The 27,224-nt window shown below is 46.2% G+C and overlaps 1 protein-coding gene across 2 annotated transcripts in view; it reads left to right on the top strand.

Annotated features, from left to right (window-relative positions):
* Nucleotides 1-12,831, top strand: part of phf2 (PHD finger protein 2) — a 35,789-nt gene extending 22,958 nt beyond the window's left edge. The window contains exons 8-22 of one of the 2 annotated variants that reach the window (XM_080494576.1): nt 252-339; nt 412-518; nt 1,854-1,945; nt 2,036-2,125; nt 2,331-2,684; nt 2,890-3,006; nt 4,565-4,680; nt 4,795-4,973; nt 5,825-5,892; nt 6,676-6,842; nt 7,093-7,364; nt 8,995-9,090; nt 10,099-10,208; nt 10,921-11,239; nt 12,354-12,831. In XM_080494576.1, coding sequence (XP_080350702.1) covers nt 252-339; nt 412-518; nt 1,854-1,945; nt 2,036-2,125; nt 2,331-2,684; nt 2,890-3,006; nt 4,565-4,680; nt 4,795-4,973; nt 5,825-5,892; nt 6,676-6,842; nt 7,093-7,364; nt 8,995-9,090; nt 10,099-10,208; nt 10,921-11,239; nt 12,354-12,442 — 2,264 coding nt within the window. In that variant the 3' untranslated portion in view covers nt 12,443-12,831. Of the gene's footprint in view, nt 1-251; nt 340-411; nt 519-1,853; nt 1,946-2,035; nt 2,126-2,330; nt 2,685-2,889; nt 3,007-4,564; nt 4,681-4,794; nt 4,974-5,824; nt 5,893-6,675; nt 6,843-7,071; nt 7,365-8,994; nt 9,091-10,098; nt 10,209-10,920; nt 11,240-12,353 lie in introns of both variants that reach the window. The other variant, XM_080494575.1, reaches the window with a different exon arrangement.
* The last annotated feature ends 14,393 nt before the right edge of the window (nt 12,832-27,224 follow it).

The raw sequence follows: 27,224 nt of genomic DNA, 5'->3' as shown, positions 1-27,224 counted from the left end.
GAGGTTGACGTGCTGGTTGCGGTTCTGGTTTAGGTAGAGGTTCTGGTTGAAGTTGTGGTTGAGGTTGTAGTTCTGGTTCAGGTTGAGGTTCTGGTTGAGTTTGACATTCTGGTTGCGGTTCTGGTTGAGGTTCTGGTTGAGGTTATAGTTTTGGTTCTGGTTGTGGTTCTGGTTGAGGTTCTGGTTGAAGTTCTGGTTGAGGTTATAGTTCTGGTTCTGGTTGTGACCACGTGTTGCTGCTCTCTCCTCAGGGTGGATCAACGCCATCCTGACCCCAGTGGACTGTCTGGCGTTCTCCGGACACTTCGTCCACAACCTGAGTGTGGAGATGCAGATGAGGTGAGTCTCCTGAGGCCGCCATGTTGGCGCCCAGCTGCTGTGATGTCATCAAGCTCCTCCCCCTCCTCCCAGGGCCTACGAGATCGAGAAGAGGCTGAAGGTCAAGACTCTCACTCCTTTCCCCAACTTTGAGACGGCGTGCTGGTACGTAGGACGCCACCTGCTGGAGCGCTTCAAAGGTGAGCTCCTCCTCCTCCTCCTCCTCCTCCTCCTGCTCTTCCTCCTCCTGCTCCTCCTCTTCCTCCTCCTCTTCCTACTCCTCCTCCTGCTCCTCCTCCTCCTCCTCCTCCTCCTGCTCCTCCTCTTCTTCCTCCTCCTCCTCCTCCTCCTCCTCCTGCTCCTCCTCTTCTTCCTCCTCCTCCTCCTGCTCCTCCTCCTCTTCCTCCTGCTCCTCCTCCTCCTCATCTTCCTCCTGCTCCTCCTCCTCCTCCTGCTCATCTTCCTCCTCCTCCTCCTCCTACTCCTCCTCCTCCTCTTCCTCTTCCTCCTGCTCATCCTCCTGCTCCTCTTCCTGCTCCTCTTCCTGATCCTCTTCCTCCTCCTCCTCCCCCTGCTCCTCTTCCTCCTCCTCCTCCTCCTCCTCCTCCTCCTCCTCTTCCTCTTCCTCCTGCTCCTCCTCCTCCTCTTCCTCTTCCTCCTGCTCATCCTCCTCCTCCTCCTGCTCATCTTCCTTCTCCTCCTCCTCCTGCTCCTCCTCCTCCTCTTCCTCCTCCTCCTCCTCCTCCTTCTCCTGCTCCTCCTCCTCATTAATATTCCATCATTGTGTATGAAGGAGAGAGAATTCCTCCACTGAGACTCCAGGCTGCTTCACCTCCTCTCCCTTTGACTCCAGGTTGTAGAGGTTCTCTCCTCTCCAGCTCCAGTGGACTCATAGTGCTCGTAGTGGAATTCATTTTTCAAAATAAAGCTCAGTTCCCATTAGCGCTGCGGGTTTTGGCCTGCGAGCTTCTTACATATCACACCTATTAACACCTGTCTTCATTTGACACTTTTCATCTGAAACAGAAGTTTTAACTCATTGAGGAAGAAAAGGATTTGTGATTCTTTTTCAGGCGATTTATGTTGATAAATCTTATTTTCACTGTCACATCTCATATATTCCTTCTATCTAGTTCCCCAGCTGTCTATCTATCTATCTATCTATCTATCTATCTATCTATCTATCTATCTATCTATCTATCTATCTATCTATCTATCTATCTATCTATCTATCTATCTATCTATCTATCTATCTATCTATCTATCTATCTATCTATCTGACAGTACCATACTTTTATTTTATTATTTTTCCGTCTATCAAGCTTGTTTTAAATGTCAACCATGTTGAAGTCGCTGTATTTGTTTAGTCTTTTTCCAATATTCTTAATGAATGCAGCCATTTAATCTCATTTTGGTATCTTACCTGTCCAGGTGGTTCCACCTCCGTCCTGCGACTCTGCAGCTTCACAGCCATAATTCATTGATTCATTGATTCATTGATTCATTGATTCATTGATTCATTTGGTCTTGTGCAGGTTTACATAAAGCCAATAAGCAGCCGGCTCCGTACCTGATCCACGGTGCCAAAATCATCAACGGGGCCTTCCGAGCGTGGACGAAGAAGCAGGTAGGAGCAGGTCCTTGTCGGTGGGGGGGGGGGGGGGGGGGGGGGGTCTGTCTTCATGACCGCTCTGTCTTCATGGCGTGTTTGTTGCAGGCCCTGCTGGAGCACGAAGACGAGCTTCCAGAGAACATGAAGCCGTCGCAGCTCATTAAGGATCTTGCCAAAGAGATCAGACTGTCAGAGGTAACGGCGTGAAGGAGAGCGCTCTGTTAGCGGGGCTTCCTGAACCACTTCAGTGTAGTGAATGTGAACAGGTGGTGAATGTGTTTTCACTCAGCTGGTCCCGTTTCCATGAGCCCCGAGTTAAATGTCGTCCTCTCCGGTCAGTGGATCGTTCCCACAATGCCTTGCGTGACTAACCGACGTTCCTTTTCCACCTCCTGGTCAGAATGCAACTAAAGCCATTAAGAGCGAGCCCAGCATGAAGGTCCCGGTGGAGGAGGCCCCGTCCACACACTCCGAGCCCGAAGAGCCCGTCTCCCCGGCACTCGTCGCCTCGCCCAGCCGGGACAAGTCCCGAAAGAAGACTTCCAAACCGCCCAAAACCCCCAAAGCCCCCAAACCCCCCAAGATGCCCAAGGTGCCCAAACCCCCCAAGATGCCAAAGGTGAAGGAAGGTGGAAAGAAGAAGGCCAAGAAGACAAAAGAGTCGTCGCCGCCTCCGAAACCCTCCAGCTTTGCAGCCCTGGAGTCTCATGCAAAGGACATCCTGAGCAAAATGGAGCAGCCAAAGAAGACCAAGGTCAGTCCGACTTCACTAAGACCAGAGCTTTTGTTCTTCTCGCGGAAGATCCACAGTTTGAACTAGGGATTTGTGGACTTATTTGAAAGCTATTTGGAAACAACACATTACAAAACCTATTGTTCTTGCATGTTGACTGGATGTGATGGCGCTCTGCCTGAAACAGTCTCACAGAGCGGTGAAGTCAGTGTCTGTCTGGTTCCAGGCTGTGAAGAACATCCTGAGCATGGCGGAGAAAGAATCCTCCAAGCAGAACAACATGGACAAGTTTGAAATCAGAGAGCAGAATAAAAACAAGACCGAGGCCAAGTGGAAGTACAAGGTAAGGCTGCAGGCCCAGGTCATACGGAACCATGTGTCTGATGGGAGGAGCCTGGAGGACCAGGGACCAGGGACCGCATGCTAACTGCTAGCCACCATTCTTACTCCGCCAGCTTCGTCTGTTTTATTGATTCTAGTTTAGGGGACTGAGAGTCCACCATCCACCATCCAACACCACCATCCAACACCACCATCCAACACCATCCACCATGCAACACCACCCTTCACCACGATCCACCATCCAACACCACCCTTCACCACCATCCAACACTATCCACCACCATCCAACACATCCACCACCATCCAACACTATCCACCACCATCCAACACCATCCAACACTATCCACCACCATCCAACACATCCACCACCATCCAACACATCCTCCACCATCCACCACCGTCTAACACCATCCACCACCATCCAACACTATCCACCACCATCCAACACTATCCACCACCATCCAACACATCCACCACCATCCAACACCATCCACCACCATCCAACACTATCCACCACCATCCAACACTATCCACCACCATCCAACACCATCCAACACATCCACCACCATCCAACACCATCCACCACCATCCAACACATCTACCACCATCCAACACTATCCACCACCATCCAACACCATCCACCACCATCCAACACATCCACCACCATCCAACACCATCCACCACCATCCAACACATCCACCACCATCCAACACTATCCACCACCATCCACCACCATCCAACACCATCCACCACCATCCAACACTATCCACCACCATCCAACACCATCCACCACCATCCACCACCATACAACACTATCCTCCACCATCCAACACATCCACCACCATCCAACACCATCCACCACCATCCAACACTATCCACCACCATCCAACACATCCACCACCATCCAACACTATCCACCACCATCCAACACCATCCACCACCATCCAACACTATCCACCACCATCCAACACATCCACCACCATCCAACACATCCACCACCATCCACCACCATCCAACACATCCACCACCATCCAACACTTCCACCACCATTCAACACCATCCAACACTATCCACCACCATCCAACACCATCCAACACATCCACCACCATCCACCACCATCCAACACATCCACCACCATCCAACACTTCCACCACCATTCAACACCATCCAACACATCCACCACCATCCAACACATCCACCACCATCCAACACTTCCACCACCATTCAACACCATCCAACACATCCACCACCATTCAACACATCCACCACCATCCAACACTTCCACCACCATTCAACACCATCCACCACCATCCAACACTATCCACCACCATCCAACATTTCCACCACCATTCAACACCATCCACCACCATCCAACACATCCACCACCATCCACCACCATCCAACACATCCACCACCATTCAACACCATCCAACACCACCATCCACCATCCAAAACATCCACCACCATCCAACACATCCACCCACCACCACCACGCTGAAGGTGAGCATTGGTGTAGCCTTCCTGTAGCTTTTTGCTAATGTGTGGTTTCCTTGTTCCAGAACAGTAAACCCGACTCGCTGCTCAAGATGGAGGAGGAGTGCAAGTTCGACAGGACGCCGCTGTCAGGAAACAAAGACCGCTTCAGTTTCACCATGTCTCATAGGAAAACTCTGGGGTAAGAAACAACGCCTCCGTGTTGGTGTGTTGGCGTGTTGGCGTGTTGGCGTGTTAGCGTGTTAGCATGTTAGCGTGTGGCGGCCGCCTCACTGTGCCGTTTGTTCCCTTCCAGCTCCAAGACGCTCAAACCTCAAACCAACTCCAGTGTCTTTGGCTCGTTACAAAACCTGAAGGAGGACAAACCCAAGCCGGTGAGGGACGAGTACGAGTACGTGTCGGACGAAGGCGAGCTGAAGATCGACGAATTCCCTATCAGGAGGAAAAAGAACGCGGTGAAGAGGGATCTGTCCTGTGAGTGGCGTCAAACCTCCGCGGCCGGCGCCACGGAGTCTGCTCTTTGTCTTGTAGCACTCACATAGCTCTTTCAGATAAATTCCATCTGGAGCCACAAAACATGTTTAATCTTTAAAATGTTTAGTTTGACTTTATTATTCTCATCAAAATTTGGGTTTATATTGAACTTACACAACTGTATTTAAAACCTGTTGACATTTTATTAGAATTTCATTTTAGCTATTTTAACCATTTTAGCAGGTTGACACATTTTAATAATATTACATGTTTTTATTTAGCAATTTCTCAACATTTAGTTTGACTATTTTTTTGGTTTTAGGTTCTATAAAGATTTTTGACATATACTTTTAATACATTAAGTTATATATTAGGGTTTTTTTTGTTGCTCTTTTGGTATTTTTAGTAATAATACTTTCAGCTGACTATTTTTAGCCATTAGCTCTTCTCTTTTTTGGGACAGTTTTACTTTATTTTCAGTACTTTTAACTATTTTAGTTTATTTTAACCACTCAGATGTATTGACCTTTTTTCACATGTTTAAGACTTTAAGCCGTTTTGGTCATTTTTGTTGTTTGACACGTCCATCACAGCCTTTTATTCCTCAGTTTCTCTCCATACATCAACAGGCAAACCCTAAACTGAAGTACAGTTACGAACACGTTTCTTATTATTATAGGTCAGTTATTACACTAAGAAACTTTAAACAACTTTAAAAAGTTTTAGTGTAATAACTGACCATGTATCAGAGCAAAACAACCTTTGAGATAATATCTTGTCGATCTGGCAACATTTCTAGATCGTCTGTGTGAAGCTGTTGCTCGTCAATAATGGAAGTTTCTCCTCCTCAGTTTTGTCCGACATCAGAGAACCCATCCAGCCAGCCAAAAAGCCAAAGTTTCAACCCCTGGTGTCCAAGGTACTGCCACACCTGTGTACCCAACACACTCAACACAAGACACTGACACAACACACTCAACACACTGAACACAACACACTGAACACAACACACGGAACACACTCAACACACTGAACACAACACACGGAACACACGGAACACACTCAACACAACACACTGAACACACTGAACACAACACACTCAACACACTGAACACACTCAACACAGTGAACACACTGAACACAACACACTCAACACAACACACTGAACACAATGCACTCAACACACTCAACACAACACGCTCAACTCAACACACTCAACACAACGCACTGGAGCCACAAAACCCTTGGCACATTTCTATGCTACTCGTAAAAAAACTAGAAGAAGAAGAAGGTTTCCTGTCAAAGGTCTTGAATTAAAAACTGTAAAACCACAACAAAACATGATTTTCTGCAAAACCGGATGGATTTTCAGCACATTCAGTTAGCAGCCAAAGAGAAGACCTCCACTACTGGAATAAAGACAAGAACTTTAAGTTGTTTGTATTTTCAGATGGAACCTCTTCACTGCTCCACAACAATGATAATAAACAGTAGAACACCAATTGTGAGGAAAAGAAAAACCACTGACTTCAGGCTTGCTCTTATGTGGTTATTTATGGTTGTAATTCTAATAATAATAATAGACGTCTTTTTAGAGTAAAGCAATCGACAACATCTTGAAAGTGTTCAGTTTCAGCTGTACTGACGAGCATGAGGTGAAAGGGGAAGACAAACCTCTGTGTTCTCTGCACCTTGTCTCCAGGGCGTAGACTCCTCCGACGAGGAGACACTGCACATAGACACGGAGGCCAAACCCGAGGTCAAAGGTCGCAACTCCAAGGTGAAAAAGAAGAGCGGCAGCGCGGCGGGGATCCTGGACCTGCTGCAGGCCAGCAAGCAAGTGGGTGGGATGGACTACAGCACCAACAGGTAGGACACCATCGAGACTTCCTGCCCCTTTGCCCCCCCCCACTAACACAAACACAGCTCTTCCTCCGTCCCTCCCTCCGCTGTCCACGGCTCCTCCTCACTGAAACAAGCAGGGCTCACCCGGTCCAGCCTTTCGTCACCCATTCCTCTCTTTCTCTTCACCCTGCAGCGCGCTGACCCGCCGTGTAATGGCTGTGTTGTTGTGTATTTCTGATTGACGTACTTACAGTCAGCCACCTGCGTCTCCCAGCACACAGGAGGCCATTCAGGGCATGCTGTCCATGGCCAACCTGTCGTCTTCAGAGAGCTTGCAGCAGCCGTGGGGCAACAGCCAGGCCAGGGGCAACTCGCAGGGGGGCAAGAAGGCCGGCGGGGGAGGAGGGGGAGGAGGAGCCAACAGCAGCAGCAAGCGGCCCACCAAGCGCCTCCCGAAGAAGCCCCGGAAGAGCAGCAGTGTGGAGAGTCTGGACTACGACGACGAGCAGGACCACATGGACGCCTGCTTCAAGGACTCCGACTACGGTGAGCAGAACCACACCTCATCCAGACACTGTCTGCTGGCGCTGTCCTGTAGAGGCTGTGACCGGGGGGGAGGTCCAGACCTGAGACCTGTGTATAAAACAACCTGGGCTACACACTAGAGGTCTACGACCAGGGCTAAACACACCAGAGGTCTACGACCCGGGCTAAACACACCAGGGGTCTACGACCAGGGCTAAACACACTCGAGGTCTACGACCCGGGCTAAACACACCGGGGGTCTACGACCCGGCTAAACACACTCGAGGTCTACGACCTGGGCTAAACACACCAGGGGTCTACGACCTGGGCTAAACACACCAGGGGTCTACGACCTGGGCTAAACACACCAGAGGTCTACGACCAGGGCTAAACACACCAGAGGTCTACGACCTGGGCTAAACACACCAGGGGTCTACGACCTGGGCTAAACACACCAGGGGTCTACGACCAGGGCTAAACACACCAGAGGTCTACGACCCAGCTAAACACACCAGAGGTCTACAACCTAGGCTAAACACACCAGAGGTCTACGACCCGGGCTAAACACACCAGAGGTCTACGACCCGGGCTAAACACACCAGAGGTCTACGACCCGGGCTAAACACACTAGAGGTCTACGACCCGGGCTAAACACACCAGAGGTCTACGACCCGGGCTAAACACACCAGGGGTCTACGACCAGGGCTAAACACACTCGAGGTCTACGACCCGGGCTAAACACACCGGGGGTCTACGACCCGGCTAAACACACTCGAGGTCTACGACCTGGGCTAAACACACCAGGGGTCTACGACCTGGGCTAAACACACCAGGGGTCTACGACCTGGGCTAAACACACCAGAGGTCTACGACCCAGCTAAACACACCAGAGGTCTACAACCTAGGCTAAACACACCAGAGGTCTACGACCCGGGCTAAACACACCAGAGGTCTACGACCAGGGCTAAACACACCGGGGGTCTACAACCCGGCTAAACACACCAGGGGTCTACGACCTGGGCTAAACACACCAGGGGTGAACAAGTGTGATAAAGTCATGATTCTCGATTGCCGCAGAGCGAGATTTCTGAACCGCCGCCATCTTGCTCTGATGTCACGGGAGGAGCAGTTGCAAGTTAATCCAGAATATAAACGAGTTACTCCTGAAGTTAATCCAGAAGAGAAATCTCGAGTTAATCATGAAAATAATCCAGAAGAGAAAACCAACCAGAGTCAATCCAGAAATTAATCCAGAATATAAACCAGAGTTAATCCATAAATTAATCCAGAAGAGAAAACCAGAATTAATCCTGAAGTTAATCTAGAAGAGAAAACCAGAGTCAATCCAGAAATTAATCCAGAATATAAACCAGAGTTAATCCATAAATTAATCCAGAAGAGAAAACCAGAATTAATCCTGAAGTTAATCTAGAAGAGAAAACCAGAGTCAATCCAGAAATTAATCCAGAATATAAACCAGAGTTAATCCTGAAGTTAATCCAGAAGAGAAGACCAGTTCATCCTTGTCATGCTAGCAGGGTCTGCCGGCTCCTCTCAGCCACCAGCAGCTCCTCTGAACATTCACTCTGATATTGATGGTTCCATTACGAGCCCAGAAGAGAGATGACTGGACTCTGTGTGTTGGTTGCAGTTTACCCGTCCTTGGAGTCTGAAGAAGATAATCCCGTGTTCAAGTCCAGATCAAAGAAGAGGAAAAGCAGTGACGACACCCCGTACAGCCCCACAGGTAAGGAGTGTCCCACTCTCTCACACTTCCACCTTCCAGCTCCATCGACACTCCATGCTTAACGATCCGGTTCCTTATCGATTCTCTGATTGATTCTTTTATGAACAAGGAACCTGCAGCATTACCAGCAGAGTCTGTGCTGCCGGTTGAGATTCCCTTCAGAACAGATCCAGAACGCCACATTCATTCAAAGTTCTCGCCGCCGTGTGAGAATGTTTCTGCACGTTGGTCGTAAATCGTCCCTTTGACAAGCTGACCTGCCTGCAGGACCTCCACTGTCAGGACAGGAAATGCTCGGGAGCATTCAGCGTCTTCAAATAGTCAACAATGACCAATAAATACTACTTTGTTCTTGAATGTAGAACATATTATGTTTTCATTTTTTTTCTATGTAGCACTTGTGGCCTTTTTATATGTAGCCTCAGGGTGGAGGTCCTGCAGTGGAAGTAGCCTCAAGGTGGAGGTCCTGCAGTGGAAGTAGTCTCAAGGTGGAGGTCCTGCAGTGGAAGTAGCCTCAAGGTGGAGGTCCTGCAGTGGAAGTAGCCTCAAGGTGGAGGTCCTGCAGTGGAAGTAGCCTCAAGGTGGAGGTCCTGCAGTGGAAGTAGCCTCAAGGTGGAGGTCCTGCAGTGGAAGTAGTCTCAAGGTGGAGGTCCTGCAGTGGAAGTAGCCTCAAGGTGGAGGTCCTGCAGTGGAAGTAGCCTCAAGGTGGAGGTCCTGCAGTGGAAGTAGCCTCAGGGTGGAGGTCCTGCAGTGGAAGTAGCCTTAAGGTGGAGGTCCTGCAGTGGAAGTAGCCTCAAGGTGGAGGTCCTGCAGTGGAAGTAGCCTCAGAGTGGAGGTCCTGCAGTGGAAGTAGCCTCAAGGTGGAGGTTGTCTTGTTTTTTTTCTTTCCCCTGACATGGAATCGAACGTTGGAGCGTTTGTGCCACTTGGCCGCCAGATTTTCCAAACGACTCCATGGAAGTGACGTGGTTTTCAGCAGGGTGGAGTCAAGGTGTGATTTCTCTGCAGCTCGTGTCGGACCTTCGGTTCCTCGTCAGGAGCGACCGGCCAGAGACGGAGCCCGAGTGGCCTCCATCGAGACGGGCCTGGCAGCAGCCGCCGCAAAGCTTTCCCATCAGGTAGGTCGCCACGCCATGACGGGACATACTGTACATACTGTACATACTGTACATACGTACTACCGTGAGGAGAGGAAACTACCAGCTCAGTCTTATTATCAAGAGTACAACCTACACATATGTGAAGCCGTAGAGACACTGTGTAAAGTACAAACTACCAACAAGTACAGAGGAAGTGACTGAATAAGTACGACAGTCCAGCGTCTGGTGGAGTCTGAAGCCCAGTTAAGTCGTCTGGTCGTCAGGTGAGTGGAACCAGACGTTCTCCAGCCAGCCACAGCTGGACACGCCCACCTGCAGGCCACAGGGGAAGGAAAGGGAGAAAAACCAAAAGCGGGGAAACGGCAGCCCCATGTGGCAGCCGAGGTACCGAGCGTTACAGAGAGGTAGTTTGAACTCCTTTGGATGGGATTGTTTGTCCTGTGATGGACTGGAGACCTGTCCAGGTGGACCTGGATAATGAATGGATGGAGGATATTGTGATATATAAGACTATACATCTTACTGGAAAGGCTACCATCAGCCGTAAGCAGGTTGAAATCCTTTCCATTATATTTAAATGAGTAAAAATGACAAATACGTGGGAGGTTGTTTTTTTTTCCCTCGTACTTTGAGTCGTACTTCAGTGAATCCTCACCACAACCATGAATACTAAAGGGAATCCACTAGGGTAGGTTGATGTGGACTAATGCTGATGAAACTGTTTGAACAGGAGGAGCAACAGAAAAGCAAGAAGAAGAAGAAAGGCAGCAGAAAGAAGGTTCTGGTGGTGGAGGAGCCAGTGAAACTCTCTCAGGACAGCAGCTCTCCAGAGCACAATGTGGACTCACAGGACGGCAGCTTGACCGACCACGAGTTCACGGCGGGTTCGGTCAAGTCACCGGGGGGGCCGACGCCTATGGCGCCGGGAGTCTTCCTCAGCCACAGACGGCCGTCCATGTCCTCTCCCAACAACAGCACCAACTCCACGAGCACCAACAGCAGCAGCAGCATGGCCAAAGGAGACCGCACGGCCACCGCCGACGCTAAAGGTAAAGACAGAAGCCCCCCCGTCTGCTCCGTGGCCTCGGACACACTGCGGGGTTTCTGTTAGCTCGTATTGTACAGCCAGTCAGTGGACTGACCTTTAACCCTGAATCAGTGGTAGGGATGATGTATGGTGTGGCTGTGAAGCTTGACTTCCTGTCTGGTGTCTTGACTTCCTGTCTGGTGTCTTGTCTTCCTGTCTGGTGTCTTGGACTTCCTGTCTGGTGTCTTTGACTTCCTGTCTGGTGTCTTGGACTTCCTGTCTGGTGTCTTGGACTTCCTGTCTGGTGTTTTGACTTCCTGTCTGGTGTCTTGACTTCCTGTCTGGTGTCTTGACTTCCTGTCTGGTGTCTTTGACTTCCTGTCTGGTGTCTTGGACTTCCTGTCTGGTGTCTTGACTTCCTGTCTGGTGTCTGTGACTTCCTGTCTGGTGTCTTGGACTTCCTGTCTGGTGTCTTGACTTCCTGTCTGGTGTCTTGTCTTCCTGTTTGGTGTCTTGACTTCCTGTCGTGTGTCTTGGATTTCCTGTAAGGTGTCTTGACTTCCTGTCTGGTGTCTTTGACTTCCTGTCTGGTGTCTTGACTTCCTCACTGATGTCTTTGACTTCCTGTCTGGTGTCTTGACTTCCTGTCTGGTGTCTTTGACTTCCTGTCTGGTGTCTTTGACTTTCTGTCTGGTGTCTTTGACTTCCTGTCTGGTGTCTTGTCTTCCTGTCTGGTGTCTTGACTTCCTGTCTGGTGTCTTGTCTTCCTGTCTGGTGTCTTGGACTTCTTGTCTGGTATCTTGACTTCCTGTCTGGTGTCTTGGACTTCCTGTTTGGCGTCTTGACTTCCTGTCTGGTGTCTTGTCTTCCTGTCGGGTGTCTTGGACTTCCTGTCTGGTATCTTGACTTCCTGTCTGGTATCTTGACTTCCTGTCTGGTGTCTTGGACTTCCTGTTTGGTGTCTTGACTTCCTGTCTGGTGTCTTGTCTTCCTGTCTGGTGTCTTGGACTTCCTGTCTGGTGTCTTGACTTCCTGTCTGGTGTCTTGACTTCCTGTCTGGTGTCTTGACTTCCTGTCTGGTGTCTTGACTTCCTGTCTGGTATCTTGACTTCCTGTCTGGTGTCTTGTCTCCACAGCGAAGCGGCTAAAGAAAGGCATGGCCACGGCCAAACAGAGACTGGGAAAGATTTTAAAGATCCATCGCAACGGGAAGCTCCTGTTGTAGCAAGCAGCACGCTGCTGTGAGACTGACAACTTATGAGCTGGGTCCATCAAGACATTACCCTCTGATGCCCCCTCCTGCCCTCTGCTGCCCCCCGACCTGCTCATTGGTTAACACCAAGGACGAGATGTAAAAAGAAAAAACAAACTGAAGCAAGAAGAAAATCCTACTTTTTTTTTTTTTTCAATTTGTAAGAAGAACATGAGTCACATAGGTTTTTGCCTCTACTTCTACTTTATAACTTTCAGATATTAAAGTGTACAGAAGCTACGATAAATATTTTTTAAGAGAACATGTCTCATTTTACTACAGCGTTTATCAGGGTGAAGTAGAAGTACATTGCAGTCATTCCAACATCTGTGAAAGTATCCCCTGCATGTATTCGGTTGCATGTCCGCTTGTTAGTGGGGGTGGGGTGGGGTGGGGGGGGTCCTATTATATGGATGCAGCTTATCATTGAGTTGAATTAGTTAACGCTTAGCTTTCTGCAGAGCACTATCAGTGGAATAAGTTATTTATTGGTAATGGGAGGTCAGAAGCAACCTAAAGCACAAATCTTGTCAATTGGAGGGGGGGGGGGGGGGGGGGGGTGATAAGCCTCATCCATGTCAGGTCTGCAGTTACATGGGGATACTTTCTCTCTTCTTTTGCTTTCACAGGCAGCACGACACAGACTCATCTCTTTCTTTCTGCTCCTTCAGCTCCGGATAGAGAATGTAGCCTGTACGTAGCGACGTAGCGTACTCCTCAAACTACCACGTCACCAGGGTGGAGGATTTAATACTCAGTACATTTCCAAATGTTCTCCAACCTTTATCTAGACCAGCTGCTGTCCGTCACGTCTCTGTTAGCATCAGGCCTCTGTTAGCATCAAGCCTCTGTTAGCATCACGCCTCTGTTAGCATTACGTCTCTGTTAACATCACGCCTCTGTTAGCATCACGCCTCTGTTAGCATTACGCCTCTGTTAACATCACACCTCTGTTAGCATCACGCCTCTGTTAGCATTATGCCTCTGTTAGTATCAGGCCTCTGTTAGCATCATGGCTCCATTAGCATTGAGCTAACTGTCCAGATCAGGTGTGTTAGCATCAGGTGTGTTAGCATGGAGCTAATCATTCAGGTCCAACAAGAAGGTAATTGTGTTTTGATTAGATTGAAATGTGATAAAGAAGAATAAAGTTCAAAATTCACAATTACAGCAAAAAATTCAAAAAGGGAGTGAAATGTAAATTCAAATTAAATAAAACATTGATTATTTTGTAATAAAAAAAACCTTTGTTGTTTGCAAGATATATTTTTAAATAAGTATGAATAATGTTCTCGATATAAATTAATGGTAAAGATTGTAAAAGATGAGAATAAACTGAAAGTATGAAGTTGGACTTTGAAGAAGTGAAAATATGGAGAAAACAGGAAGCTCAAAATATAGTTTGAATAATATCTCAAAGTTCGGCATAAACCTTCAGAAAGATGACATGTAGTAAACTAGAATCACGGTGATTGATTAAATCCCAAGTTGACGCCTCATTTCCTTTTTATTCAGGTTCAGGGGTGACAGATGGTTAAAATATAGGCGGGGCGTGAAAGAAGAAGGCAGCTCTGCGGCCGTCCCAGTAAAATGAGCCTCAAGGTGGAGGAGAGGTGGTGGTGCTCTCAGTAGAAATCCATCCAAGGCTGATAGATTCCAGTGTAAAATCCTCCACAGCCGTTGTTCCTGGTGAACGATGGAAGAATAGATGTAAACCCAGGAAAGAGTTGTTCTTGTGGTCGTGGGTTTGAAGGTGCTGCCTGGAAAACAAGAGAAGATTTACTACATCTTATTGTCATATGGCCTTACGTACACAACGCTAACTGTATTGTGATTCTGTTTGAACAAGAGACGAAGCTTTGAGGGGAAAATGGATATAAATAAGATAAATAAAATAATATTAAAAAAAAGCTACATAAAAATACTTAAAAAAACAAAAAAAAAACAACAACAACAACCACTTAAAGTTTCTCTGACCAGCCTCTTGTTCACTTCTAGTAACCTGAAGGGTTCGGGACTTTTAGCACCTTGTGAAGTGTTTCTGTGTCAGTGATGTAATTTATTAATGTTTGTAGCTTTTTTATACTTGTACAATACTTCAAGGTTTTGTTTGTTTTGGTTTGAGCCCTGGATGTGTTGGTTTGGCGGACTGGTGTGGCGGAGGCTTCTGGGTTCTGCCTCACGTCTCCGTTGGTACACGTCGTGCTTTAGTTCCGTCTGTCCGTCTGTCCGACATATTAAAGTCGTCGCTGTGCCGGGACAGTGAGACTCTGTTGTAGCTGTCTTCCCTACTGTTCTTTACAGTACTAGTAAGTATTTACAATCCTTTTTGAGCTGAATCTATATTTTTCTGTATTTAGAGGATTTTCTGTTTGAGGTCATGGCTCACTTTTTTAAAGACGTGGACTCCAAGGAACAAACATATTGTTGTTGAATGATATGATTGTCCGCCTTGTTTACTTTTGCAATACAGTAAATGTTGAAAACGTGGACGTTCTTTTTTTCAATCATTCCTGTCATGTGTTCAAATCCAGCAGCACAATCAAGTCAATTCAAAGCTCTGTGATTCTTCCACACACGCCAACACTCTCCAGCCTGAAGCGACAAGGCTTTCAGACGTTCCCCACGATAACATTCGTCACACACAATATATCGCCAGTCTGACGTCGTCCTGATCATTTCTTCATTGATCTGGTTTCATTAAAAGATCAACGAGAACGAACAGGAAACATGGATTGACTGTTGTGTAATTCCTGCCTCACGTGTCCCGTTCTCTCACGTTAACGCTGCTCTTTGTACAATCCAGCACGTCGGCACAGGAGTCGGCTCCAGGGAGTCCGCCATCTTTATTCATGCTAGTGCAAGCCGGTTAGCGTGCTAGCTTCTGTATCTTTATACCTGAAAACGAAATACGGTCAACAACAACAATTTGAAATGTGAAACACGCTACAGATAAACTGCATGGAGAGAAAAGGACAAGCTGGAGGAAAACAAACCATGAGGGAGCGTGAGGAGACTACGTTGATCCGCCACTCGTACCCAGGGTACTGTCGAGATCTGAACCGCTACTGGTCTTTTCCACTAGTTCCTCCTCAGCCTTGCTTGACTTCACTCAACTCGCGTTAGTCCTGCTACCAGGTACCGCTAGGCTGAAGAAGAGGACGCCGTCTGTTCGCCACTTCTCCAGCCAAGAGTTTCGTGATATCGCTGCTTGTCAGCAAGATATTTCACAGAAAAAGCTTGGACCTTCGACAGCTTTTTAAAACTGACTTCATCGGATTCATGCCGGCTTGAGTGGACCTTCCACCTTCCACCTTCCAGCTTCCAGCTTCCAGCTTCCTGCGGCGACGCAGCTCAATCGCCTCGCTCAGTCTACCAACTGCAAGTTTATGGACAGCTGGGAGCAGAAACTCCATTCCGTCCTTCTGGTCCGCTGCCGCCACCACTGTTGGAATAAATAATAATGCATTGGTTTTATATGGAACTTTTCTGGGCACTCAAAGACGCTTCACATTGCATTATTCCACACTGGAGGTGGTAAAGTACGTCTGTAGCCACAGCTGCTCTGGGGCAGACTGACGGAACCAAAGCTGCCATTTTGCACCATCAGCCCCTCCGACCACCACCAACCATTCACTCTCACACTGCATTCACACTGGCAGTTCAGGGTTCAGTGTCTGGCCCAAGGACAATTCGGCATGTGGGCAGACATAGATGGGATTGAACCTGCAACCTTCACACCTCCACACCTCCTTCGCACCTCCACACTGCAGCATGCTGAGTGGGACAGAGAACCTGCGGTGGATTCCAGGCTGCCCAAACCCCTCCAACGTCTCTCACATCAAAATGGATCTTTTTAAAACACAATCACTGATGAATAAATCCTAATCTAAGCTTAAATCTGCATGTTCACACCCCCACCCACACCAAGGGACACATCCTGGACCTGGTTACCTCGGATTTGACCTCCATGACAAACCTTCAAGTATTGACCTCAGTGTCTCAGGCCATAAAGTAATTTCCTTCAAAGTACCATTCCTGCCACTCTCCTCCGAAACGCCTCGTCCATTTTCACAATATCAGAAACATCAATCCTCATATTTTAGTCATCAGAGCTCCTGCACGTGGCCTCGGCCAGCTTGTCCTCACAGCTAGTCCTCCTTGTCCAGACCTTCATCTCTTCCAGGATGGACTACTGTCCTCCTTGTCCAGACCTGGATGGACCACTGCAGTGTCCTCTTCATTGGGACCACCAGCACGTCTCCACTCATCCAGAACAGCTGCAAAGATCCTGCTGAGACTCAGAAAACATGAGGACGGTTTGAACATTTCATGAGAAAGACCTGGTGAAGAGGGAACTGCGAGGGACGGACTTTAGCGTCAACGATCAGTTCCTGAGGAAGGTCCTAGACCGCCGCCGCCTGCTGTTCATCGTTGAAGCACCCCGAGCCGTCAAGGTGGACGGGCTTTAAGTCCACGGCCAGGACCAGGACCCCGTCCTCACCCCCTAGGTCTACTGATGGTCTCACACACACACACACACACACACACACACACACACACACACACACACACACACACACACACACACACACACACACACACACACACACACACACACACACACACACACACACACACACACACACACACACACATCACAGGTTTACTCAGGCCCAGGTATTTAACGGCAACATCAGTAAACATCATGAATAGCGTGAAACAAAAGAACTCATAATATTACATCATGGTTAAAGTAAAAACTATGTTGGACCATCAGTCACACTGAGAGTACAAGAAGCTCTCTGACGTCACTGATGGGTTTGGAATTGAGGTTTTTTCTGTTTTCCGTTTCTTACTTTCTATTTCTATATATGTATCATGTCTCCACACATGCCGAGCTTCCTCCACCTCAGGGGTCTCAAACTGCAGTCCTGGAGGGCCGCAGCCCTGCATGTTCTCCACGTCTCCCTGCTTCCACACAGCTGATTGCAATGAGCAGCTGGTTGTCTGGCTTTATGATGAACCACCAGGACATTCAGAGGAGGGAGAAACATCCAGGGCTGAAGGACCGGAATCTGAGATCCCTGCTCTACCTAGTTCACCTAGTCCCAGTTAGTCCAGCTTGTCTACGTTAGTCCCAGTTAGTCCAGCTAGTCTACCTAGTCCCAGTTAGTCCAGCTTGTCTATGTTAGTCCCAGTTAGTCCAGCTTGTCTACCTAGTCCCAGTTAGTCCAGCTTGTCTATGTCAGTCCCAGTTAGTCCAGCTAGTCTACCTAGTCCCAGTTAGTCCAGCTTGTCTACGTTAGTCCCAATTAGTCCCAGTTAGTCCCAGTTAGTCCCAGTTAGTCCAACTTGTCTACGTTAGTCCCAGTTAGTCCCAGTTAGTCCCAGTTAGCATTCCTTTTGTCTAAAGGTTTGAAATATGTGCAGACTGAAGCAGATCTGGTTCTTAGTTCTGGCTCTTTGCAGGTCCGATTTTCTGTGTAATTTAAATGTGTTTTAATCATACACATCAAACTAACATCTGTTATTTGTTTTCAGGGGTAAAACTGAAAAATGTAAAGCTGCAAGCAGCCTTGATCAGGACCTGGGACTCTGGACTTTGGCCCATCAGGGTCGGACCAATCATGGCCTCTGGCCCCTTTAGATATTGATCAAATATACATTTTGAAGGTTGAAAGCCAACTAAACTATTCAAGCTGATCTCTAAATATAATTTTTTTTAGGTTTTTGGTGTAATTTTTTAAACAAGGCCTTTGATATTGAAGGAGTTTGGGGCTTTTATTTTGAATGCCAGCTCACCCCGAGTTGACAACATAACATTAATGTCTAAGATTTTGAATGTCATTTTAATAAAGAAGGACTTTTATTTTGAAAAAAATGGGGCTTGTGGCTGTCGGGGAGTTGGGGTAATGACTCACTGCTCCACCAGATGGCGGCAGAAGCTCAGACATCAGAATGACCTTCAGCGGCTCAAACTGCAAGAGTTAAATGGTGCTGGGTGACTGCTGACCTTTGACCTGACCCTCTGGTTTGACAGCTTCTCAGACTTTCCACCATTTCTGGTGTTGGAGGTGCTCGGCCTCATTTCCTAAAGTCTCACTGTCCCGCCTCAGAGAAACGTCTCATGACAACGGTGGCACAAGAAAGAGGAACGTTGGCATTGTGACAAGGTGAAACGTGTATCTGGACGTTTTGTTTGGACGTCGTCTTTGTGTTTTATGACTTTGTGTTGAGAAGACAAGAAGTGAGCCTGAGAAGTCGGGACAGTCTTTGTGGCTCCAGTCAGGAGGGGAACCCAGAATGTGGAGAATGAGCTGAGGAGGATATTGTGGCTTTGTGTTTTTGGAAGGAAGTGGATGTTTTGTCGTTTCTGTGAAATAATGTGAGACTTCTTCATGTTGCTGCAGACGTTTGTGAACGAGCTTCACCTCAAACAACTGCTCTGGTTTCTCTGGAAATGGAAGTCATTCTCCAGACGTTTCAAACCAATCAACATTCACCTCCACCCACCTCCTCCCATCTCCATTCACCTCCACCCACTTCAATTCACCTGAGCACAGCAGTATTGGTACAGTACAGTACAGTACAGTACAGTATGGTACAGCAGTGATTCCCAACCGGGGGTACGCGGACCCCTAGGGGTACGCGAGGGTATTGCAGGGGGTACGCAGAAAGATTATAAATTAGCCTACAGTATCCACACACACAAAAAAAAAATTATACTATATTATATTGTATTATATCATGAATTTTAGTAAGGCCATACGTTTATTTTCCATGAGTAGCAGTTCGTCCACAGTGATTGTAACACTACAATGCACATAATATGAAAAGACTATAAAGTGGCGCGCTTTAAAAAAAAAAAAAAAAAAAGGTTCACGTTCTTGCTGCGGGCGCGCACGATTCGCGAAGCTAGCTAACTCTAGCTGCATACCGACTGTAAACATGGATGCATGGCTAGGCAGGAGTTAACGTCCAGCTACCGCTACTGCTACCATCGCCTCGGACGCAGGCACAGGGGAGCCCAGTGAAAAAAGGAATTATGAAAGACTTATGAAAGACAAGCAAGCGCAAGTGTCTCATTAAAAGGTATGTTTTTACACTCACAATAATTGTTTTATTTAAATGAGCAGTTGGATAGATAGAAAGACAAAGGGTTAAATATAAGTACACATTAAGGCGAATAATCACACACGAGAGAGGGGGTACTTTTCACATGGAAACCAGCTCAAGGGGTACACTGGTCAAAAAAGGTTGGGAAGTACAGTATAGTACAGTACTCTCTGTGGTGGAACCGTGCAACAGAGTTGCTTTGGGTCGATTTTAGCCGCAGTTCCATTGCACTTTGTCTCGGAGCGTCGCTGGGCAGGATGAGTTTTCATGTGGTCTGAAAGTTAAAGTTGTGGATGGTACGGAAAGAACCTGCGACCACCGGGTACGATGTTCCGCTACCCCTCCGTTGAGGTACCCAGGACGGGGGAACGGGTCTGTGAGGAGGAGCCACGCCGCCGCCGTCTGCTCATTGGTAGTGACGGTCGTCACTCTTGACTTGCCTGCAATATTTAATTATTTCATCGGCCGTAAGCCTCCTGTTGTTGTTTACATGCACCGCTTGGCTCACCGGTTGATTTGTTAACTGGGCTTATTGAGATGCAACACAACATCGTGGTCTGTTAACGAGGTGTACGTTGTTAAAAGACCGTGACGTTGCGTCGCTCCTCTCAGGAACAGGAGATTCAGCAGGAGCTGGACGCTGCTGTTCAGTGACAAAGTTTAACCTGAGTCCACTTGTGTTCTTCACTGGAGCGTCTCAGTCGTTCACAACCCCGCCTACATTTCTACCCTACTTCCTGTGGAGGGACCAGAGACAGAGTTGGTCCTGGGTGCACTTTGCCGTACTGGAACCTCCCACTCTGCCCTGCTCCACCACATACTGCGGTGGAACAGCAGCCTTTGTCTTCCTGTTCCATCCAATTCCAGCATAAACTGTGCAGTGGAGCCACGACTTCAGTTGCCTCATAAAACAGAGTCCAGTATCGGGTACTGGTAACGAGGTCCAGTAAAGGGTATCAATAACAGGGTCCAGTATCGGGTACTGGTAACGAGGTCCAGTAAAGGGTATCAATAACAGGGTCCAGTATCGGGTACTGGTAACGAGGTCCAGTAAAGGGTATCAATAACAGGGTCCAGTATCGGGTACCAGTATCACGTACCGTATCAGGGTCCAGTTTCAGGTACTGGTAACGGAGTCCAGTATCGGGTATAAGTAACAGGTACCAGTATCAGGTACCGGTATCAGGTACTGGTAATGGGGTCCAGTATCGGGTATAAGTAACAAATACCGGTATCAGGTACCGGTATCAGGTACCGGTATCAGGTACTGGTAATGGGGTCCAGTATCGGGGACAAAGCTTGCTGTCTTCAGTGACGGTTCCTCTGGTGCTCCATAGTTCAAGTGGGATCACAATTTAACCGTCAGAGTTCCACCCAGAGCCTGCAGAGTGTTTCCGTCTCACTGCATGCAGATGTGCCCGGGGGGGGGGGGGGGGCTGCAGGAACGTGCCTGGTGAGAGGTCTGTTAATTACACAGGAATGTCAGTTTAGGCTGTGGACATGTGGACACACACTCTTCAAACTATCCAAAGTGTTAAAAAAACCAACATATTTATTAAACTCCTCCGTTAAATGTTTGTATAATTAGAAATGATTAACTCCTAAGACTCTTTTACTGCTGCAATTAAGTCTGTTCATCTTTATTTTTCTACACCTGAAACATAAATCTATTTTTCAAATTTAAAGGTTGTAAACAAATAAGTACATTTTAATTCATACATTGAAAGTAAATATATATATTTGTGTTTTTCTGAATGAATTTAACACAAACTAAAGTTTAATAAAATATTTATTATTCTTTTCCACATTTTTAATGAAAAATTTAACTTCATGAATTGAAAAGGAGTATGTTATTGTGAAAGGCCAAATTGTCTTTTTTTTTTTGTATTTGTCCTGCTGGAAATAATCCTTCAATAGAAGCGGGTCCTCATCCAATATGGCGTCCAAACACAACACTGGTTCCATATCTGAGGGCCAGGGCCGCAACAAAATGATAATGAAATGGAGTAAATTTGACATTATCTGAAGAAATATTATTTTTAAAAATGTATCTAATCCTTCACTTTTTTGCAAAACGTTAAATATGAGAAACTAATGCAACACATGGTATGATGCTAACTGTTTCAGGCAAAACCAAGTGACTCAATGTTCTTCCTTCTGCGTCCAAAATCCTTAAAAAAAAACAACCCAAAAACCCCAAACGGAACAAACGTATGATTGTCGTAAAGTGTTTTTAAATTGAAGGTGAAGAAGTCATATTTCAAGTAAAAATACTCAGACTGGACTCAGCCGCGCAGTAATCAACCTCTGGTGCTGATTATTTTATTTTGCCGGGGAGCCTGAGGGTCCCACTTCCTGCCGCCCGTCACCAGAAAACTCTTCAGAAACTTAAGAAAACACGTCGGCGGCTCGGCGCTGCCCAGTTTCTTTAACCTTTGGCAGGAATCAAACACTCCTCTGTCAGGAGTGAAGCTGGAGCCCACACACACACACACACACACACACACACACACACACACACACACACACACACACACGCATGTACATATTTGAATCATATTATTCCCGTTCTATAAATTCTCCGTCATGACGTGTGTCTGTCTCCACCTGCTTCATTCCACCACCACCAATAAATAATCTATTTGAATTATTGTTGTCGTTTTGATGTGGTTTGGTTTGTCGTATGGCTCATAGGAGAGAAGTGAACTAAAAAAAAAGAAAGAAAAGCTGATCGCTGATGTGTCGGCATGCTTGTCAGAAATAAAGAAAGTCATTATATGTGAGGAACTTGAGGCTCCAGCCACTCGGGGAGCGTTTAGAGCAGTTTGTATTGGGAGCCGTTCTGCTCTCTGACTCACTGATCAATCAGCAGCTACAAAATCAAACCTGATCACTTCAGGAACGATCCATGAGTGCAGACGGCGGTGAACCTCCAGGAACTGTGCGGGACACGTTTGTGGATCAACTTCTGAACATTCATTTATTCTCCACACTTCTTTTCTGACACTATACATTGAACTGAAAACTACCGTTATTCACTCAATTTCAATTCATCTGCGAGGCTGACGTGTCACTTTCTATGCTAATAATGTTGTTATTTTCAGTAGTTATCTGATTTCTTTAAAATAATTAAAGCTCTTGGGTTTCAAAGGAAAGTGGGTGAGTCACAAAACAAGTGCTTGAAGATATGAAATTATAACTCTATGTTGTGACGTGACTGATGATATTTTCCTATAATTATGATTTTCCTCAACGTTCCGCCTCAGAGACGAGACGTCGGCCATCCGGGCGGCTGTGACCTGCTGATGGACTTTAAATGTGTTGACTGAGAGATTAGATTCAAAATGTGAGGAGGACAGACATGAAGCAGAAATGACATTTCTGAAAAATGACGTGAGCTTAATTCTGCACACATGTTTCATGGGAGGTATTTTTAAAGCTGCAGCACATTAGAAACTTCACTTCCTTCCTCATCATGATGAGACTCAGACCTCCTGACTCCTCCGTCAGGTCACAGGCAAGAATGTGAAGATCCAAGCTGGAGGGGGGGGGGAGGAGCTGATGGAGATGATGGAGATGATGAAGATGATGAAGCTGATGAAGATGATGAAGATGATGGAGATAATGGAGATGATGGAGATGATGAAGATGATGGAGATGATGAAGATGATGAAGATGATGGAGATGATGAAGATGATGGAGATGATGGAGATGATGAAGATGATGGAGATGATGGAGCTGATGGAGATGATGAAGATGATGGAGATGATGGAGATGATGAAGATGATGGAGATGATGAAGATGATGGAGATGATGGAGATGATGGAGATGATGGAGATGATGAAGATGATGGAGATGATGGAGATGATGAAGATGATGGAGATGAAGGAGATGATGGAGATGATGGAGATGATGGAGATGATGAAGATGATGAAGATGATGGAGTTGATGAAGATGATGAAGATGATGGAGATGATGAAGATGATGGAGATGATGAAGATGATGGAGATGATGAAGATGATGAAGATGATGGAGATGATGAAGATGATGGAGATGATGGAGATGATGGAGATGATGAAGAGATGAAGCTGATGAAGATGATGGAGATAATGGAGATGATGGAGATGATGAAGATGATGGAGATGATGAAGATGATGGAGATGATGGAGATGATGGAGATGATGAAGATGATGGAGATGAAGGAGATGATGGAGATGATGGAGATGATGGAGATGATGAAGATGATGAAGATGATGAAAATGATGGAGTTGATGAAGATGATGAAGATGATGGAGATGATGAAGATGATGGAGATGATGAAGATGATGGAGATGATGAAGATGATGAAGATGATGGAGATGATGGAGATGATGGCGATGATGGCGATGATGGAGATGATGAAGATGATGGAGATGATGGAGATGATGAAGATGATGGAGATGATGAAGATGATGGAGATGATGGAGATGATGGCGATGATGGAGATGATGAAGATGATGGAGATGATGAAGATGATGAAGATGATGGAGATGATGGAGATGATGTAGATGATGGCGATGATGGAGATGATGGAGATGATGGAGATGATGAAGATGATAGATATGATAGAAATGGTGAAGATTAACTTGAAGGGTTTGTGGTGTTTTGCAGAGAAAAGCAGTTTTTTCCACATTTCACATCATCCCGTGTATCATCGTTGGTTACTAAGATAACATCTGGATCCCTGAGGAAACATCTGGATCCCTGAGGAAACATGGATCACTGAGGAAACATTTGGATCCCTGAGGAAACATCTGGATTACTGAGGAAACATCTGGATCCCTGAGGAAACATATGGATCACTGAGGAAACATCTGGATCCCTGAGGAAACATATGGATCCCTGAGGAAACATCTGGATCCCTGAGGAAACATATGGATCACTGAGGAAACATCTGGATCCCTGAGGAAACATATGGATCACTGAGGAAACATCTGGATCACTAAGATAACATCTGGATCACTGAGCTCACATCTGGATCACTGAGATAACATTTGGATCCCTAAGGAAACATCTGGATCCCTGAGGAAACATATGGATCACTGAGGAAACATATGGATCACTGAGGAAACATCTGGATCACTGAAGAAACATCTGGATCCCTGAGGAAACATCTGGATCCCTGAGATAACATCTGGATCACTAAGATAACATCTGGATCACTGAGCTCACATCTGGATCACTGAGATAACATTTGGATCCCTGAGATAATATCTGGATCACTGAGGAAACATCTGGATCCCTGAGATAACATCTGGATCACTGAAATAACATCTGGATCGCTGAGGAAACATCTGGATCACTGAGATAACCTCTGGATCGCTGAGGAAACATCTGGATCACTGAGATAACATCTGGATCACTGAGGAAACAGCTGGATCACGAGGAAACAGCTGGATCACTGAGGAAACAGCTGGATCACACACGAACATATTGTCAAAATGGAAAAGCACACCACCACCTGAAAATGTTAAAATGTGAAGCGCTGTAGCCTCTATTAACAATATATATAAAACAGGAATCAAATAAATACAGAAAAAAGTATTTCCCAATTACTTTTTTTATTTGTACTCCCTCAGTGTGAAACCTGGACCTGATGGATGAAGAGCTGAGATCCTGGTTCACATTCTTCCTTTTCTAAAACTTCTCCATCACTGTCACTGACACAGTACTTTGATACAAGATGGTAGCAGGAGGTGGAGATTAACCACACTGACTCTGTTAAGGTTCATTTCACCAGCAACGTTCTGTGCTGCCCTCTAGTGGTGAAGAGTATTGTAGCATCACGGAGTTGGTCGCTGCAGGGCATGATGGGAGTTCAGGTTATGTGTTGCCGGAGGTTATTGAGGGTTATTGTTGGGGTTGTTGTGTGTGTTGATTTGTGCTTGTGTTGTGTTTTTGTTCCTCGGTTCAGATAGTTCATTATTTCGTCTAGTTTGGTTTGTTGGATGTTGGTGTGAAACCATGAGTGAGAAATGTGTTGTGTGGAGTCTCAACCTGTTATGAAGTTCCGGTTGCATGTGTTCATGTCAAAATAAAAGCCTCTGGTGTACAGCTGGTGGAATAGAATTTAGACTCAGAGCAAATGTTCTGTGGCGCTCGTCACAGGATTACCCTGCACACTGCCCTCACAGCTGACAGTGGCAGTGAGTAAATGTTTTTTTAGAAAAATGATAAAGTGATTGAGTTCTGTGGCATAGTGGTTAAAAAACACTGCTTTCATGTATTTCGGAGGTCGCTGGATTTTTTTTATGTGAATTTGACGGGAGAAAACTACATTTTGTAAATGCAGGAAAGATGGTTAATAGAAATGTCTGAGATGTTAAACTTGACTGAGTTGAGTGGGTTGAGGAATGAGATCTCCTGTGTTGGGACATAGAATTGTTTGGTGTCACCAATATGAACAATTAATTTACAGAAGGTTGTATGGTGGCAACCTTTATCTAGTCTTTATCTAGTTTTGGTTAAGTTTAAAGAAGGCAGCGCTTTATAGCTGCACGTATCGCTGAACTCATGTTTATTGAAGTTGTTGACTCAGTTTAACTCCAGAGCTTGGAAACATTCAGAGCCTCGTGCGAGAATCGAACCGACGTGCTACGTTGCGCTAGCAATGGAAGGTTTCATCAAAAACCTGACTTCTTCTGGACGAGTTTGAGTAAAAATTGGGTTTTACACCTTCGTCATTACGCAAGAACGTGGTACGAAAGCAGGTTAAAGTGTTAAAAAAAAAAAAGAATTTCTCTATTGGGGCAAAAAACTGTGTCGCCCGTACGGGGCTCGAACCCACAACCTCTGGGTTATTAGCACCATGCTCTAACCCACTGAGCACTGAGTGGGTTGTTTATATTACGAGTTGTATTGATGTTGTAGTAAAGTTCCGTCAAGATATGCAAAAGAAGGGATTTTTCAGTGTGGCTTGATGATTCTTTAATCCAGTGTTTTTCAACCTTTTTTGAGCCAAGGCACACTTTTTTCTTTGGAAAAATCTGGAGGCACATAACCACCTGAAAATGTTCAAATGTGAAACTCTGTAGCCTCTATTAACAATATAAAGTCATTCTCATCAAAGTTTTATCAACAGGAATCAAATAAATGCAGAAAAAAGTATTTCCCAATTCCTTTTTTTAATTTTTAAAACACTGGTCTCAGTTGCATTTGTTCTTTGTGCTGTAAAAGGATCTGATCTCCAATTGTGTAATACATTCTATATTGATAACTGGAAAGTCACTCGGTAGAGCGCCAACACCACATTTCTTTGTGGAACTGAGTTAGCATCGCTAGTATGTTAGCCATTAATTCGAATCGATGCTAACTCGCCTGTCAGATAGCAACACAGTTCAACCACTGCCTGAGTCAATGTGCTCAGTGTTTCTGGAAACTTGTCGAACCAAGATATTAGCTGTGCTCTGGAGACGCTGATCTCCTTTGATGTCCTCCATGAGGTGCATCTCCCCTCTGCTTTGTATGGCACTTTTTCCACGGGTTTGTGATATTATATTAACATCTGCACATGTAATTGATGATGACGAATCATCCCTGAATATTTCATGCAATTCAGTTCAGTTTTTGCAAAAAGTAGTAAATTACCTACCTACCT

The sequence above is a fragment of the Blennius ocellaris genome (genome assembly GCF_963422515.1).
Source record: "Blennius ocellaris genome assembly, chromosome: 4".
NCBI lineage: Eukaryota > Metazoa > Chordata > Actinopteri > Blenniiformes > Blenniidae > Blennius > Blennius ocellaris.
The sequence above is the reverse complement of the archived record's forward strand: the minus strand, read 5'-3'. Positions and strand labels throughout refer to the sequence as shown.